This window comes from Pleuronectes platessa, chromosome 24, assembly GCF_947347685.1.
Source record: "Pleuronectes platessa chromosome 24, fPlePla1.1, whole genome shotgun sequence".
Lineage (NCBI taxonomy): Eukaryota > Metazoa > Chordata > Actinopteri > Pleuronectiformes > Pleuronectidae > Pleuronectes > Pleuronectes platessa.
The window spans coordinates 12,223,400-12,240,538 of record NC_070649.1 but is presented as its reverse complement, the minus strand read 5'-3'; the positions used below and the strand labels follow the sequence as shown (position 1 = coordinate 12,240,538).

General features: G+C 40.9%; 1 protein-coding gene and 1 pseudogene across 1 annotated transcript; one reads left to right on the top strand and one right to left on the bottom strand.

Annotated features, from left to right (window-relative positions):
- The first annotated feature begins 179 nt into the window (after positions 1 to 179).
- LOC128431087 (gastrula zinc finger protein XlCGF57.1) lies at positions 180 to 4,156 on the top strand. The gene is made up of 2 exons (XM_053417308.1): positions 180 to 701; positions 2,461 to 4,156. Exons 1-2 carry the CDS (start codon positions 338 to 340, stop codon positions 3,444 to 3,446), a joined length of 1,350 nt encoding a protein of 449 aa, XP_053273283.1. The 5' UTR covers positions 180 to 337; the 3' UTR covers positions 3,447 to 4,156.
- A 5,724-nt stretch (positions 4,157 to 9,880) lies between these two features.
- On the bottom strand, positions 9,881 to 12,971 carry LOC128430787 (gastrula zinc finger protein XlCGF8.2DB-like; annotated as a pseudogene).
- Positions 12,972 to 17,139: the final 4,168 nt, after the last annotated feature.

Here is a 17,139-nt window from a genome sequence, read left to right as displayed (position 1 = left end):
GTACAGTGTGTCACACAGTGGGGAGACTTGGTTTTGCAGCCGGTGATCACCTAATCCATTGCGTTTCGCGGCCCCTTTTATTTTGAATCACACACCAAACCCGTGAACCCTTTCCTGAATCAGTGACGTGCTCGGCCGGCTCGCGACGCTTCGAACCTCATCACATACGTCATCAACACAAGCCTCGATACGGGAGGACACATCACGAGTCTGAACCTATCCTTTTCCCCACTCTTAAGGGCCACCTCCTTCTCGAAACAAACTGAGTTTTGCTGTTAACCAGTCCTTTTGACTCACCCTGGTGCGTGTTGGAATACAGCTGTCCTCACAGAAGCGGATGTATGACGTCACAGCCTCTGTATATTCTTGTTCGCTCCGAGACTCAAAGTGCGCAAAGAGGAGGAACATGTGCGACGTGCAGCTGCTGCGGGTGTCGGTACATGAGCGGATCAGCGCTGCCGCTGAAGACTTTCTGCTGCAGGTGGAGAAAGGAGGAGAAACGGCTCAAGTCCCGGCGCTGAGAGCGATGCTAACCGAGCGGCTAACGGCGGCGGCCGCGGAGATCGTCTCCGTGTTTGAGGAAACCGTGGCGGTGTATGAAGACAGAATGGAGCGGCTAGATTGGTCAGAGCAGGAGATCTACCGCCAGAGGAGGCTGCTGGATGCTGTGATGAAGCCCGAACTCCAGCTGCACAGAGTCGGTAAGTCCCTGGAGGAGCCACTCACATGCTAACGTTAGCTAGCATCAGCTCTGCTAACATGAGTTGATCAAACTAACACTCCGTAAAGGGAATGATACGTTTAAAACAATGTGTGGTTGGTTAAATTGATGAAATGTGTAGATAGAAGGATTATGAGCTTTGACCCTCCACTGCAGCCAGTGGTCACATGTCCTTAATAATCATCTGCAAGATGCTGTTAGAAAGCTCAGCACACGTCTGGGGTGTTCATGCATTTTGGCTCCTTTTGTGTGAAAAGTCCTCCAGACTGCTTCGTCTCATCCTGAAAAACAGACACATATTGTGTGAGTAATTATAATACTGGCATATTTTAAAATAAGTTTAATTTCTACATCACTGTTGTGTTATATCAATAACAATAGACCCTTTTTTAGATGCTTGATTTCAAATGATTGCTGTGACACAATGAACACTCAAATCCCTGTATGTCATAGCAGCGCTAGACATAGTTACTAGACAGCAACTGGAGAATCTGGGTTTTATTTAAGTACTAAAACTGGTTTACAACTTGGATTGATTCAGTCACTGGAGTTGTGCCGCTGCTATTGTCGGCATGTTCATTTATCATAAATATGAGAAGAGCCAATTCAACGGTTGGTTCAATCAAGTATTTATTTAGAATCAATGAAAGTTTAACAGGCATAGCCGGCATTCATTCACAGCCTCAGCTAAATCAGTAAGCACGGGGTATACAATAATGGCGCCGAACCGAAAGCGTTCATAATAATTATAACAGTAGGTTTAATGTGATAGGTTAAATTATTGGAGGGCTGTCACTGCAAATCAATATTGTTCTCCCTAGTTGGTCCACAGCCGTAGTCCCACGCCTCTTGTCACTTAATCAAGGAAGTTACAAGGAGCCGCTCTCCGTCACACTCCTACTCTGATAGTTGCTAGGCAACTCTCCCTATCCTGACGATAGTTCGATGTTGTGTTTCATAAACTAGCCTTGAGTAAAGAATGTTGTGTTCCTGCTCTAATGGCTGTAAGAACTAAACCATAACAATGTCACTCAGACCTTTTATCAAGACAGGTGTGAGACTGACCAGCGTTTCAACACTAGCGTATCCCAACACTATTCCAGTCTATTCCTATTCCATTACACGTGTTGATAATCGTAACATATTAATCTTGTTTCAGGACAAAAAGTAAAACTTGCGGTTCTGTCTCGCTCCAACTGCCTTCTTTAGAAATCTCCCTATGATGCTTCAGCTTCAAGTACTCGTGCATCACGGTTGTGCTGCTGTGATCATTTTGGATTTGCAGTGTTTACAGAGAAAGATGTTGTTGGGTCTCCATCTAAAAAACTCCCACACTACTGTTGTGAACGTGTCTGTGCAGAAAACCTTCTGCTGTGTTGTTCATGTGTGAAACAGAAACCCTGGAGAAACTCTGGAGACAATTCTCTGGTTTTAACCCACAGGTCATGTCTGAAAACAGCTTAACCAACTAACTAACCTCCACTCGCTCTTCTCTGCTCGTGTCGTAGATTGTTTATTTGGCCTCAAAATATAAAACATTTTATCCTGGAAACACTTGGTTTAACCCAGCTAACTTAACGAGCTGCGTCTTAAGACCAACTATAAACCATCTCAACATCTCTGCTTCCTGAGTGTGATCATTCAAAAATAATAACAGTCGACATTAAACGACACAACACAAGTTTTTTAAAACACTTCAGGATACTCTGAAATTATAAACGTGTGTATTTCTGTTTCAGTGTGTCCTGCAGACGTACAGCAGCTGATGGTGAATAAAGAAGAGGTTCTCCCTGAGCAGCAGCAGTGGAGCCCTCTTGTGGACCAGGAGGACCCAGAGCCCCCCCACATTAAAGAGGAGCAGGAGGAGCCATGGACCGATCAGTACGGGGAGCAGCTTCAACAACTTGAGCAGGCAGATATCAAGTTCACATTGACTGCTGTCACTGTGAAGAGTGAAGAAGATGAAGAGAAACCTCAGTTGTCACAGCTTCATCAGAGTCAGACTGAGGAGAACAGAGCAGATTGTGGAGGAGAACAACCAGCCAGGATCTCAGGTCCTGATGGACATTTACAACAATGTACTGAGGACAAGACTGTAGACAGTGAAGATGATTGGATGCAGACCAGGGACCCTCAGTCTGGTTTAAATACAAAAAATAACAAACAGCCTCTAAGTGATATGAAATGTAAAACTGCTAAGAAAGCATTTAGTTGCTCTGAGTGTAGTCAAACATTTAGACAAAAGGGGAATCTAACTTCACATATGAGGATTCATACAGGAGTGAAACCATTTATCTGCTCTGACTGTGGTAAAACATTTAGCCACAATTGTTCTCTAACTTTACATATGAGGATTCATACAGGAGAGAAACCATTTAGTTGCTCTGAGTGTGGTAAAAGATTTGCCCACACTGGTTCTCTAACTTTACATATGAGGATTCATACAGGAGAGAAACCATTGAGTTGCTCTGAGTGTGGTAAAACATTTAGACAAAAAGGCCATCTAACTGGACATATGAAGGTTCATACAGGTGAGAAATCATTTAGTTGCTCTGAGTGTGGTAAAACCTTTAGCCGAAAGTGCAGTCTAACTGTACATATGAGCATTCATACAGGAGAGAAACCATTGAGTTGCTCTGAGTGTGGTAAAACATTTAGACAAAAAGGCCATCTAACTGGACATATGAAGGTTCATCCAGGAGAGAAACCATTAACTTGCTCCTAGTGTGGTAAAATATATAGACTAATGGGTAATCTAACTGCACATGACTAGTCAAACAGGAGAGAATGAGTTTACCTGCTCTTAAAGATTTAGGTTGCATTGTTTTTAACAAAAGACTTATTCGTATTAGTCCGCAACTACTCATATTATACATATTAATAGTTCACTTTTATACATATTAATAGAGAAATTTGAATCCCCCTTAACCTGTCTTTAAATGTTTACCTTGCACAGTATGTATATGAGTGTTCTTAACCATTTCACCAGAGGCGTTGGTCTAGTGGGAGAGGCGGTGGTCTAGTGGTAGAAACTTGGACTATGGGCAGAAAAGGTCTCTGGTTTGACTCCACAGAGAGACAACAAAAGACCAACCTGGATTGATCTGCCCAAAAATCTAAGAGGATTCTCCCTACCCTGTCTAGTGCCCCTGAGCAAGGCACCTTGCTCCCAGGGCGCCGTACATGGTTGCTCACTGCTATGTGTGTCCTTCACCAGATGGGTGAAATTTAACCTCTGCTTTTGGCAGAGGTTAAATTTCCCTACCTGCATGAGTGTGCCTGTGCATGTCTGCGCATGTGATTAGGATTAATAAATGCATCTTAAATATATTTGATTTAAATCACTGTGCTTACTGATCAGTGACCGAAGAGACAGTTACAATGTGGAGGGACATGTGACCATGGCTGTAAATAGTAAATGGTTTTGTATTTAAATAGAGCTTTTCTATTCTTGATTACCACTCAAAGCGCTTTACAGTATAGTTTTACATTCACCCATTCACACAGTGCATCTATCAGCAGCACTTTGTCATTATATGAGGAATAATTCAGGGTTATGCATCTTGCCCAAGACAGATGGGGATGACTGGGGGCCGAACTTCCGACCTTCAGGAAGACCGCTATACCCCTTAGCCACAGCCGCCCGTTTGTTAGAAAAATACATTTTTCACAGGAAGGTTCAGAGAGAAGTGACCTTAAGGATTTCTGTGGCCGCCATTATAAGAGCTGTCCGAAATCTGAATGATAAGGAAAGGAGCTTCAATGCTTCCTAAGATAATAGAACATTTGTGCAAAATGTGATACAAGCACCAAATTTGGCATGGTGGTTCCCAATGGATTTCAATGATCTTGTCGTCGATTTCTATGTTTCCTTGCAAAATGGTAGGAAACCCTAAATCACTCCTAATACGTTATTTTTAAGATTAAGATGCATTTATTAGTCCCAAACACAGACATGCAAAGGCACACTCACACAGGTAGGGAAATGTAATCTCTGCAGGACACACAGAGCAGTGAGCGACCATGTACGGCACTCGGGGAGCAGATGTTGGGGGAGTAAGGTGCCTTGCTCAGGGGCACTAGACAGGGTAAGGAGACTCTTGAATTTTTGGACAGATCAATCCAGGTTTGTCTTTTGTTGTCTCTCTGTGGAGTCGAACCAGAGACGAGCCAGAGACCTTCTCTGCCCATAGTCCAAGTTTCTGCCACTAGACCACTGCCTCTCCTTATTTACACAATATATACATTAAATATGCACATTTTGCATTAAGGTACTTAGTATTTGGATCATGTTATTCAGGACGTAAACAAAATAGGAAATAATATTAAAAACCATTAATAGCAGAGCCAAAATTGCAGATGGGGGACTGTCCACTAAAATGGTGGTCACATGGCAGCACACACATGAGAAGATGCAGGAAAAACAAAGAGACAACTGTCAACCCCAGCTACCACAGTGCCCTGTGTGCAGCTGTTCTCACTCTCAGGTCATATTGTCCAGAAGAGGAGAGCAGCATTGGCTCCAGAAAATGTAACATGCTTGTCTGTCTCAGCAATTGGCTGAAAGTCAGAGATGATTAGGCACAATTCAGCAAAAGTAGCAGATCCTCCTGTTTTAATTTTCATGTTTGTTTGCACTTTAAGACTTTGCACTTTAACATGACAGATTTGAATGACAGTTCAGTTTACCAAGGCCACTTGTTATGCTGTGGTACAATGTTAAAGATACACCTGTTTTTTTTTACTAATCTGGATGTTTCACTGAAGAAAGAAGCAGTGTTTTTGTTTCCGAAGACATTGGGCATATCTCAGCTGGATATATATTTTTTTTACACAATTTATCATATAGGTAGGAGTTATAGGCCTGAGCCTCTTTGAAAACACAGCTCTGTGTGTAGTTTTGTGTTTAAAAAAAAAAAAAAATCAAACAACAGTGTCTAAAATACAGGCTGTCTGAAGGTAGTTCTCATTCATTCATAAGATAGTCTTTAGAAGAAAACATTTCAAAGTATGAGGTTAATTAGGTTATTTTTATTTTTTTTTATCTATTGACAGACCTACTTTATATATATATATATATATTTATATGAGTATATAAAAGCGGTGCTTTATTTGACTGTAGGTGAAATAAAGCCGCCATGTTGGACCAGCTGGAGCTTTTATTTTCAATAAACATTCCATAATTTATTGTTTATTTTGTCCTCTTGAGTCTTAATTCTCCTGATTTTATTTTAATAGAGAATAAATTAATAAAACAGTTTTAATAAGAAGAATTGTGACCTGGAACTCGTCTGGAGCTGTGAGGCTTTTTATTTCCTGTGTTGAAGTGGATTCTTTCAGGTTGGTTTCTGCAGCGGAGGCGAACAGGAAGAGAAATGATCAGAAGACCTGAGAGTGTAAGTAACGTTTGAATTGTTTTTTGACACTTTGACAAGATGTCGGCTCCGGATAGTGATAGTAGCAGGCTCAGGAGTCTCCAGCCAATACTCATCAGCACAGAGGATTTCACCAGTCTAACTGCAGAAAACATCTTAGGATATATAACATTCTATATATACACTTGTCCATCTTTCATTAAAATTATCTAAATACAAAATGTCCCGTCGCACGTGTGAAAGACAAAAAAAGACTTCCCATGGTATCTGAAGTTCCTTATTTCAAACTGCTAAATGTTAGTTATCTACCGTAATTGTGAGGAATATGTTCATATAAGGTCATAGCACTGATTTGAGGGCGACTCCTAGTCGAGGTATAACAATCTTCTCTCCTTCTGACATCGTTCACTGACTCGTCCATCTGAAGAGAACTCAGCAGCAACGTCTGACGACTTCTCCAACAAAGGAGGTAAATACACTGCAGGTCATTTCCCTCTAAAGGGAAACTTCAGTTATATTGAGCCTTTAGTTGCATCTCTTATCTGTCACATTGTCAAAGGTTTGATTTGGACGAATGTTCTTTCAGAAGCCAGGTCTGAAGTATGGAAGCAAAGAGCAGCCAGAGCTACAATAACTATTAACTGTATTTATTCTATACAGCCCTGATCACACCATGTTTGGGGGTTGATGCCGATATTAGGGAGTCCAAAAATTCTGATCATCAAAAATAAATCGTCAGTGATTCCTGAGACGCCGTAATCGAACCTTTGTGACGAATATATGTAACTGAGGTTTGATTATTTATTTTTTACAGTTTAACAATTTTCTTAAATAAAAAATAACTGAATGAAAAGAAAACACATATACAACCAAATATATAGAACCTGAATTAAGAAAAACCTTTTCAGATAAAATGCTTATTGTTCATTGTGTAAAGTAAGTTTTTTATCTGCGACATAAACAAGGAATATACGTCTGAAGACTCTTATTGGCTAATGGGTGAATGGGTGGAGCTGCAGTCAGAGATCGTCCATCTTACTCTGATGTGGAGAAACCATTGAGCTATTCCAGTTTCATACATGCATCATATATTTATACACTACATTTCGAAAGTTTGGGGTCACTTAGAAATGTCCTTATCATTCAAAGTAAAGCACTGTTTTTTTCAATGAAAATAAAAATTAAACTAATCAGAAATACACTCTTTACATTGTTGATGTGGTTAATGACTGTTCTAGGTGGAAACGTCTGGTTTTACAACGATGTGTGGAGGCCCATTTCCAGCAAATATCACTCCAGTGTTCTAATGGTATATTGTGTTTGCTAATCGCCTTAGAAGACTAATGGATGATTAGAAAACCCTTGAAAAACCCTTCTGCAATTATGTTAGCACAGCTGAAAACTGTTTAGGTTGTAAGAGAAGCTATAAAACTGGCCTTCCTTTGAGCTAGTTGAGTATCTGGAGCATCACATTTGTGGGTTCCATTTGATCTCTCAAAATGGCCAGAAAATGAGAACTTTCATGTGAAACTCCGCAGTCTATTCTTGTTCTTAGAAATGAAGGCTAATCCATGCGAGAAATTGCGAAGAAACTGAACATTTCCTACAACGTGTGTACTACTCCATTCAGAGAACAGCAAAAACGGGTTCTAACCAGAGTAGAAAGAGAAATGGGAGGCCCCGGTGCACAACTCAGCAAGAAGACAAGTATATTAGAGTCTCTATTTTGAGAAATAGACGCCTCACAGGTCCTCAACTGGCAGCTTCTTTAAATGGTACCTGCAAAACGCCAGTGTCAACGTCTACAGTGAAGAGGCGTCTCTGGGATGCTAGCCTTCTAGGCAGAGTGGCAAAGAAAAAGCCATATCTGAGAATGGCCCATCAAAATAAAAGATTGATATGGTCATGGAACACAGACATAGACAGAGGATGATTGGAAAAAAGTGTTATGGACAGACGAATCAAAGTTTGAGGTGTTTGGATCAAACAGAAGAACATTTGTGAGATGCAGAACAGGTGAAAAGATGCTGGAAGAATCCTGTCAAGCATGGTGGAGGTAATGTGATGGTCTGTGTCTGCTTTGGTGCTGGTAAAGAGGGAGATTTGTACAAGGTAAAAGGGATTTTAAATAAGTAGGGCTATCGCTTAATTTTGCAACGCCATGCCATACCCTGTGGACAGCGCTTGATTGGAGCCAATTTCCTCCTACAACAGGACAAGGGCCTAAAGCACACCTCCAAATTATACAAGAACTATTTGGGGAAGAAGCAGGCAGCTGGAAAGCTGTCTGTAATGAAGTGGCCAGCGCAGTCACCAGATCTCAACCCCATTGAGCTGTTGTGGGAGCAGCTTTACTGTATGGTATGCAAGAAGTGCCCATCAAGCCAATCCAACTTGTGGGAGGGGCTTCAGGAAGCGTGGGGTGAAATTTCTACAGATTACCTCAACAAATGAACAACTAGAATGCCAAAGGTCTGCAATGCTGTAACTGCTACAAATGGAGCATTCTTTGACGAAAGCAAAGTTTAAAGAACAAAATGTATATTTCAAATAAAAATACAAGGTTAGACAATAAATGTCTAACCTTGTCAATGTCTTGACTGTATTTTCTATTCATTTTGGAACTCATTTGATAAATATTGTGATTTTTAATGGAAAACACAAAATTGTCTGGGTGACCCCAAACTTATGGACGGTAGTGTACAGCAGTGAAAGTTGGTGCCAGTGTGTGGGCCACTGTAATAGTTTACTTTGAAAGGATGATTTTTACAGTATTATGGGTTTTTATTATTATTTTCGATATTGTTTCCGTCCGGAAAGCTAAGTACCTTAATGCAAAATGTGTATATTTAATGTTGATATTGTGTAAATAAAGTATTAGGAGTATTATTTGATGTTATGTTGTTATTTTATATAAAGTAAAAAAGTTTGATTCAGCAAGCAAGAAAACATAGAAATCTACACCAAGATCATTCAAATCCAACAAGTACATGCATATCTTTGAGCAAAACCATTTTCGGCAGACGCATTCGGCGTCCATCTTTAAAAATGGCGTCCATCTTGGATTTTTGAATGGCACGTCAGGCAGATTTGTTAAGTAGACCCTTGGGAACCACCATGCCAAATTTGGTGCTTGTATCACATTTTGCTCAAATGTTCTATTATCTGCCCCACTATAAGGTGATAAGTTAGAAAGCATTGAAGCTCCTTTCCTTATCATTCAGATTTCGGACAGCTCTTATAATGGCGGCCACTGAAATCCTTCAGGTCACTTCTCTCTCAAACTTCCTGTGAAAAATTGTCTCACAAACGGGCGGCTGTGGCTAAGGGGTATAGCGGTCGTCCTGAAGTGTCCTTGGGCAAGATGCATAACCCTGAATTATCCCTCATATAACAACAAAGTGCTGCTAATAGATGCACTGTATAAATGGGTGAATGTAAAACTGTACTGTAAAGAGCTTTGAGTGGTCATCAAGATTAGAAAAGCTCTACAAAAACCATTTACTATTTACAGCCATGGTCACATGTCCCTCCACATTGTAACCGTCTCTTCGGTCACATATTTAATCATGTGAACTGGTTAAGAACATACATATACATACTGTGCAAGGTAAACATTTAAAGACCGGCTAAGGGGGGTTCAAATTTTTCTATTAAAATGTATAATAGTGAACTATTAATATGTATAATATGAGTAGTTGCTGACTAATCCGAATAAATGTTTTGTTACAAACGATGCAACTTAAATCTTTAAGAGCAGGTAAATTCATTCTCTCGTGTTTGACTAGTCATGTGCAGTTAGATTACCCATTAGTCTACATATTTTACCACACTAGGAGCAAGTAAATGGTTTCTCTCCTGTATGAATCCTCATATGTACAGTGAGATGGCCCTTTCTTCTAAATGTTTTACCACACATAGAGCAACTAAATGCTTTCTCTTCTGTATGAATCGTCATATGTAAAGTTAGAGAACCATTGTGGCCAAATCTTTTACCACACACAGGGCAACTAAATGGTTTCTCTCCTGTATGGATCCTCATATGTAGAGTTAGACTGTACTTTCGGCTAAATGTTTTACCACACTCAGAGCAACTAAATGGTTTCTCTTCTGTATGGATCCTCATATGTAGAGTTAGACTGTACTTTTGGCTAAATGTTTTACCACACTCAGAGCAACTAAATGGTTTCTCTCCTGTATGAAGCCTCATATGTAAAGTTAGAGAATTATTGTGGCTAAATGTTTTACCACAGTCATAGCAACTAAATGGTTTCTCTCCTGTATGAATCCTCATATGTACAGTTAGATTCCCCTTTTGTCTAAATGTTTTACCACACTCAGAGCAACTAAATGCTTTCTTGGCAGTTTTACATTTCATATCACTTAGAGGCTGTTTGTTGTTTTTTGTATTTAAACAAGACTGAGGTTCCCTGGTCTGCATCCAATCATCTTCACTGTCTACAGTCTTGTCCTCAGTACATTGTTGTATATGTCCATCACGACCTGAGATCCTGGCTGGTTGTTGTCCTCCACAATCCGCTCTGTTCTCCTCAGTCTGACTCTGATGAAGCTGTGACAACTGAGGTTTCTCTTCATCTTCTTCACTCTTCACAGTGACAGCAGTCAATGTGAACTTGATATCAGCCTGCTCAAGTTGTTGAAGCTGCTCCCCCTCCTGATTGGTCCACGGCTCCTCCTCTTCATCTTTAATGTAAGGCTCTGGGTCCTCCTGGTCCACAAGGGGGCTCCACTGCTGCTGCTCAAGGAGAACCTCTTCTTTATTCACCATCAGCTGCTGTACGTCTGCAGGACACACTGAAACACAAATACACACGTTTATAGTTTCAGAGTATCCTGAATTGTTTAAAAACTTGTGTTGTGTCGTTTAATGACGACTGTTATTATTTTTGAATGATCACACTCAGGAAGCACAGATGTTGAGATGGTTCATAGTTGGTCTTACGCCGCAGCTCGTTAAGTTAGCTGGGTTAAACCAAGTGTTTCGAGGATAATTATATTTTGAGGCCAAATAAACAATCTACGACACGAGCAGAGCAGAGCAAGTAGAGGTTAGTTAGTTGGTTAAGCTGTTTTCAGACATGACCTGTCGGTTAAAACCAGAGAATTGTCTCCAGAGTTTCTCCAGGGTTTGTGTTTCACTGATGAATAACACAGAAGCAGGTTTTCTGCACAGACTCGTTCACAACAGTAGTGTGGGAGTTTTTTAGACGGAGACCAAACAACATCTTTCTCTGTAAACACTGCAAATCCAAAATGATCACAGCAGCACAACTGTGATGCACGAGTACTTGAAGCTGAAGCATCAAGGGGAGATTTCTAAAAATGGCAGTTGGAGCGAGACAGAACCGCAAGTTTTACTTTTTGTCCTGAAACAAGCGTAAAATATTACGATTATCAACACGTGGAATGGAATAGGAATAGATTGGAATAGTGTTGGGATTTCAAAATCTTAGCTTCTCTGGGTGTCTGTGAGTGAAAGGAGGGTGGGGACAGGAGCTGTTTGGGCCAGATATACGGCCTTTACACAAATTATTAATAATAACCTTTTTTCTCTTAGTGTTTCATATTGAAATTAGCTAGAAATGTATGTGCGTCAAAACGCTGGTCAGTCTCACACCTGTCTTGATAAAAGTTCTGAGTGACATTGTTATGGTTTAGTTCTTACTGCCGATAGAGCAGGAACACAACATTCTTTACTCAAGGCTAGTTTATGAAACACAACATCGAATTGTCAGGATAGGGAGAGTTGCCTAGCAACTATCAGAGAAGGAGCGTGACGGAGAGCGGCTCCTTGTAACTTCCTTGATTCAGTGACGGCTGTGGACTAACTAGGGAGAACAAAATTGATTTGCGGTGACACCCCTCCAATATTTTAACCTATCACATTAAACCTACTGTTATAATTATTACGAACGCTTTCTGTTCGGCACCATTATTGTCTACCCCGTGCTAACTGATTTAGCCGAGGCTGTGAATGAATGCCTGTTAAACATCCATTGCTTCTAAATAAATACTTGATGGAACCAAACCATTGGATCGGCTCTTCTCATATTTAGGTTAAACGCACACGCCGACAATAGCAGGGATCATCTTAACTACACAACTCCAGTGACTGAATCAATCAGTTATAAACCAGTTTTTGTACTTAAATAAAACCCAGATTCTCCAGTTGCTGTCTAGCAACTTTGTCTAGCGCTGCTATGGCATACAGGGATTTTAGTGTTCATTGTGTCACAGAAATCGTTTGAAATCAAGCATCGCACAAATAGGGTCTATTGTTATTAATATGACACAACATTGATGTAGAAATTATACTTATTTTAAAATATGCCAGTATCATAATTACTCACACAATATGTGTCTATACTTTTTTCAGGATGAGACGAAGCAGTCTGGAGGACATTTTACACAAAAGGAGCCAAAAATGCATGAACACCCCCAGACGTGTGCTGAGCTTCCTAACAGCATCTTGCAGGAGATTATCAAGGACATGTGACCACTGGCTGCAGTGGAGGGTCAAAGCTCCTAATCCTTCTATCTACACATTTCATCAATTTAACCAACCAGACATTGTTTTAAACGTATCATTCACTTTACGGAGTGTTAGTTTGATCAACTCATGTTAGCAGAGCTGATGCTAGCTGACGTTAGCCTGTGAGCGGCTCCTCCAGGGACTTACCAACTCTGTGCAGCTGGAGTTCGGGCTTCATCACAGCATCCAGCAGCCTCCTCTGGCGGTAGATCTCCTGCTCTGACCAATCTAACCGCTCCATTCTGTCTTCATACACCGCCACTGTTTCCTCAAACACTGAGACGATCTCCTCAGCCGCCGCCGTTAGCCGCTCGGTTAGCATCGCTCTCAGCGCCGGGACTTGAGCCGTTTCTCCTCCTTTCTCCACCTGCAGCAGAAAGTCTTCAGCAGCAGCGCTGATCCGCTCATGTACCGACACCCGCAGCAGCTGCACGTCGCACATGTTCCTCCTCTTTGCGCACTTTGAGTCTTGGAGCGAACAAGAAGATACAGAGGCTGTGACGTCATACATCCGCTTCTGTGAGGACAGCTGTATTCCAACACGCACCAGGGTGAGTCATAAGGACTGGTTAAAAGCAAAACTCAGTTTTTTTCAAGAAGGAGGTGGGCCTTAAGAGAGGGGACAAGGATAGGTTTAGACTCGTTTGGCAAGGAGATTAAAGAGGACAAACAACAGTACTTGAAGAAGCTGGAAAAACAATGTGCAGCTAACGACTCCTCGTCAGTCTGGAAAGGCCTTCAGGTGATCACCAGCTTCAAAACCAAGTCCCCCCACTGTGTGGAAGACCTTAAACGTGCAAACGACCTGAATGCTTTGTTTTGCAGATTCGACAGACAATGAACCAGTCCTAACCCCACCCCACATTCCTCATCCCCCTTCAGAGTTATCACACCTCTTCTTCCCAAACTGGTCAAAGTCTGATGTCTTCATCTCGTGAGTCAACAGAACCACGACAGAGACGACACGTTTAAGAGACGTGTGTGGAGGAATAACCAGAAGAGGTCAACACTGTAACTGTGTTTATTTCACCACAATATATCTAACAAGCAGGTTTCAAGTTTTCAATTTACATTTGTCTGTAATTAAAATACATGAACAAGAACTGAGCAGGAAAAACACAGAGCTTTCCTCCAAAAGGAAGGAAAACCCACTTCAACATCATCCAGTGATAATAAACATGCATCACATGCACTCACATGCAAACAGCCACTGAAAAAGAGTGAGCTGCCTCACACATCAACAAAGAGGAAAACAACAAAGCGCCATCCAGTGGCTGAAAATACAAATGTGCAGGGAAGATAAAACTATCATTGTGAAATCTGCTGGATGCAAAAGGTACTTTCTCACCTGATATATATATCTTTATATACATATATACACGGTTGCAACAGTCTACACAGTTCAGTAAAGATCTCTTTAAAGCAACACTATGTAACTGTTACCAAAGAACAGCGCCCCCTGCAGCCACATGTGATGACTAACTCTTTTTGACATGATCACACTCAAACATCAGACTCTCTCTAATCAAGCTGCTGCTTTAAGGTAAATACAATATCAAAATGTTGCTTTAACAACAGGTGAGAAACAACTCTCCCTGGTCTCAAGCCCCTTTTCCACTCGTTAGACTGGTTTTTAAAACCCACCTACATAATAACAGGAGCAGCGAAACAATGTCCTCATGTCAGTAAAAGCTGATTTGCAGACTCCTAATGCCAGGATAACAAAGAAACTGCTAATGGAGCTGGGACTGATCGATGTATGGAGGGACTTCCAAACCAAAAAAAAGCAATTTACATTCTATTCAGCAAGTAAAGGGGTATACTCAAGAGTTGACAATGTTTTTATTTACAACTCAGAACGAACACAGACTTAAAGATTGTAGGATAGGGGTCAGAGACATATCTGACCACTCAGCTGTTTATTTAACTGTGCATTTGGATAATACAAAAAAAAACATGCTTTGGCGACTTAATACAAGCATCTTGAATGACAGGACATGCAAGGAATATGTGCAGAAGGAACATAAAGATTATATGGACAATAACAATAATGGAGAAGTATCGCCAAGTGTTTTGTGGGACACTGCAAAAGCAGTGATCAGAGGAAAGCTTGTAGCATTGACTTAACATAGAAAAAAGGAAAGATACAAAAAACTGTCAGATTTATAGGAGAATCTTAAAGGTTTAGAGAGGGATGTTAGGTTTGAAAATATATTGTCGTGGGGGTCTGAATGAACTATTTCCGATAAAGAAAGGGGGGGGCGGACCATGAGCAGGTTGAGACAGATATTAGGCCTTTATACAAATCATTAATAATAACCTTTTCCTTCCTAGTGTTTAATCATTGTTGTTTAGTCACCTGTCCTGATAAAAGGTCTGCTAAGAGCTGCTGCCTGTTTTGAAGACTGTGAAATCTGTGACATACTCTACACTGTACTTTAACTTGTTCTCATACTTAACTTTGATTTTAAAGCATAACTCCCATAGATTCATTTAACATCACATAGATTTCGAGCTGCTGTCTGATAAGTTCTGAAGGTCGGATAGAGTGACTTTGTTGACTTTTTTTCGTTGTTTTGGTTTCGAGGATCCTAATGTTTACACAGTCAGGACATGTTTTGATGAAGCAGAAACATAATATTCTTTGCTCCGAGTGACAACACCACTGGCCTACATGGCATCAGCTTTGTCAAGGCTGGTCAAGAGGATGGCCACCGCCTGCACACTTTCGAGGAGGAACAACCAAGATCTACTGTAATAAAATAGACAGGCGCTGGCTGTTGGATGCGCTCTGATATGACTTGAGACTGTCCTGTGATGCTAGAGTACCCGGCAGTGTGTTGGATGCCCATTGCTTTGCTGATTCATACCTGTTCATTGCTTTCTAAATAAATACTTGATTGAACCAAACCATTGGATCGGCTCTTCTCATATTTAGGATAAACAAACACCCCGACAGGGAACACATCAAAAGTAAGGAATCTTATATTCTAGATCAAATAAGAAATGTAAGAAAAGAAATAAACAAAGTATGTGATGAAGAATTAGAGAAAAAAAACAAATTAGCAAAGCAGAGATATGATGAGATTGGACCAAGGGCCATGAAGCTTCTGGGATGGAGGTTAAGGAAACAACGAGCAGACAGCTCCATATTTTTGAAAATAGGGACCCTGGAACTAAAAATGTATGCCATACGTTAGAGGATATTGAAAATATTTTTTAAAATTACTATAGAGACTTATATAAGGAACCAAATTCAACTTGTCTTCAGGAAATAAATTCATTTCTGGAGTCATTGGACTGGTTAAAAGCAAAAGTCAAACAGCTTCATTTCAAGAAGGGGTGGCCCTTAAGAGTGGGGACAAGGATAGGTTCAGACTCGTTTGGCAAGGAGGTTAAAGAGGACAAATGACAGTACTTGAAGAAAGTGGAACAACAATTTGCAGCTAACGACTCCTCGTCAGTCTGGAAAGACCTTCAGGTGATCACCGTCTGCAAAACCGTTTCCCCCCACTGTGTGGAAGACCTTAAACGTGCAAACGACCTGAATGTTGTCTTTGCAGATTCGACAGACAATGAACCAGTCCTAACCCTACCCCGCATTCCCTACCCCCCTTCACAGTTATCACACCTCTTCTTCCCAGCCTGGACAAAGACACTACCCCCCCCCCCCCACTACACACAGACACAAACTGTTCTCAGATTGCCCCCTCCCCATGTCAGACAAAACCCCCTACATCACACTAACTCTGGTTCACACACACTCGCACATTTTTTTTTTAATAATCATATTTCATGATTATTTATAATTAGCCAAAGTCAAGTCTACTACTATTGCACAACATAAGGAACTAACTGACTTTACCCAAAAAACACTGTTAGAGCCAAACATGTAACACACTGTACTGGTGACCCAGAAAGTGAAGCATTCATTGGATCTACCCTCTACAGGTGAAGAACAGAATAAAGCCCTGATGGCAGAGATTACAATTGAGGAAAAAGGGAAAGCAATCTCTAGATTAAAAGCTAATAAAGCCCCGGGTACGGACGGCTTCCCAGCCGAGTGGTACAAGGCCTTTTAGGATCAAATAGTGCCTATGCTTTTTGACTGCTTCAACTATACACTGAAAAAAGGAGAACCACCAGGTACATGGAGGGAGGCAATCATTTCGGTTATTCCTAAGGAGGGGGAGGACAGAAAAGAATGTAGCACATATAGGCCAATTTCTGTACTCAATATAGACTAAAGGTGTATGCGTCAATACTAGTAAAAAGGTTAGAGCATATAATGGTAGAACTAGTGGATCCAGACCAAACTGGCTTTGTGCGTGAAAGACAAACACAAGATAATATTAGACGGGTGATACACGTTATCGATCATGTGACTAAGGGGAATATTGGAGCCACAGTGATTGGTTTAGATGCGGAAAAGGCATTTGATTCGGATGGCTGGAAATATCTGTACTTGGCGTGGAGAAGATTTGGCTTTA

Coding starts and splice junctions, on each gene's coding strand:
- LOC128431087 (XM_053417308.1), top strand. CDS start 338: ATGTATGACGTCACAGCCTCTGTATATTCTTGTTCGCTCCGAGACTCA. Junction 702..2,460: donor ACTCCAGCTGCACAGAGTCG/GTAAGTCCCTGG, acceptor TTTCTGTTTCAG/TGTGTCCTGCAGACGTACAG.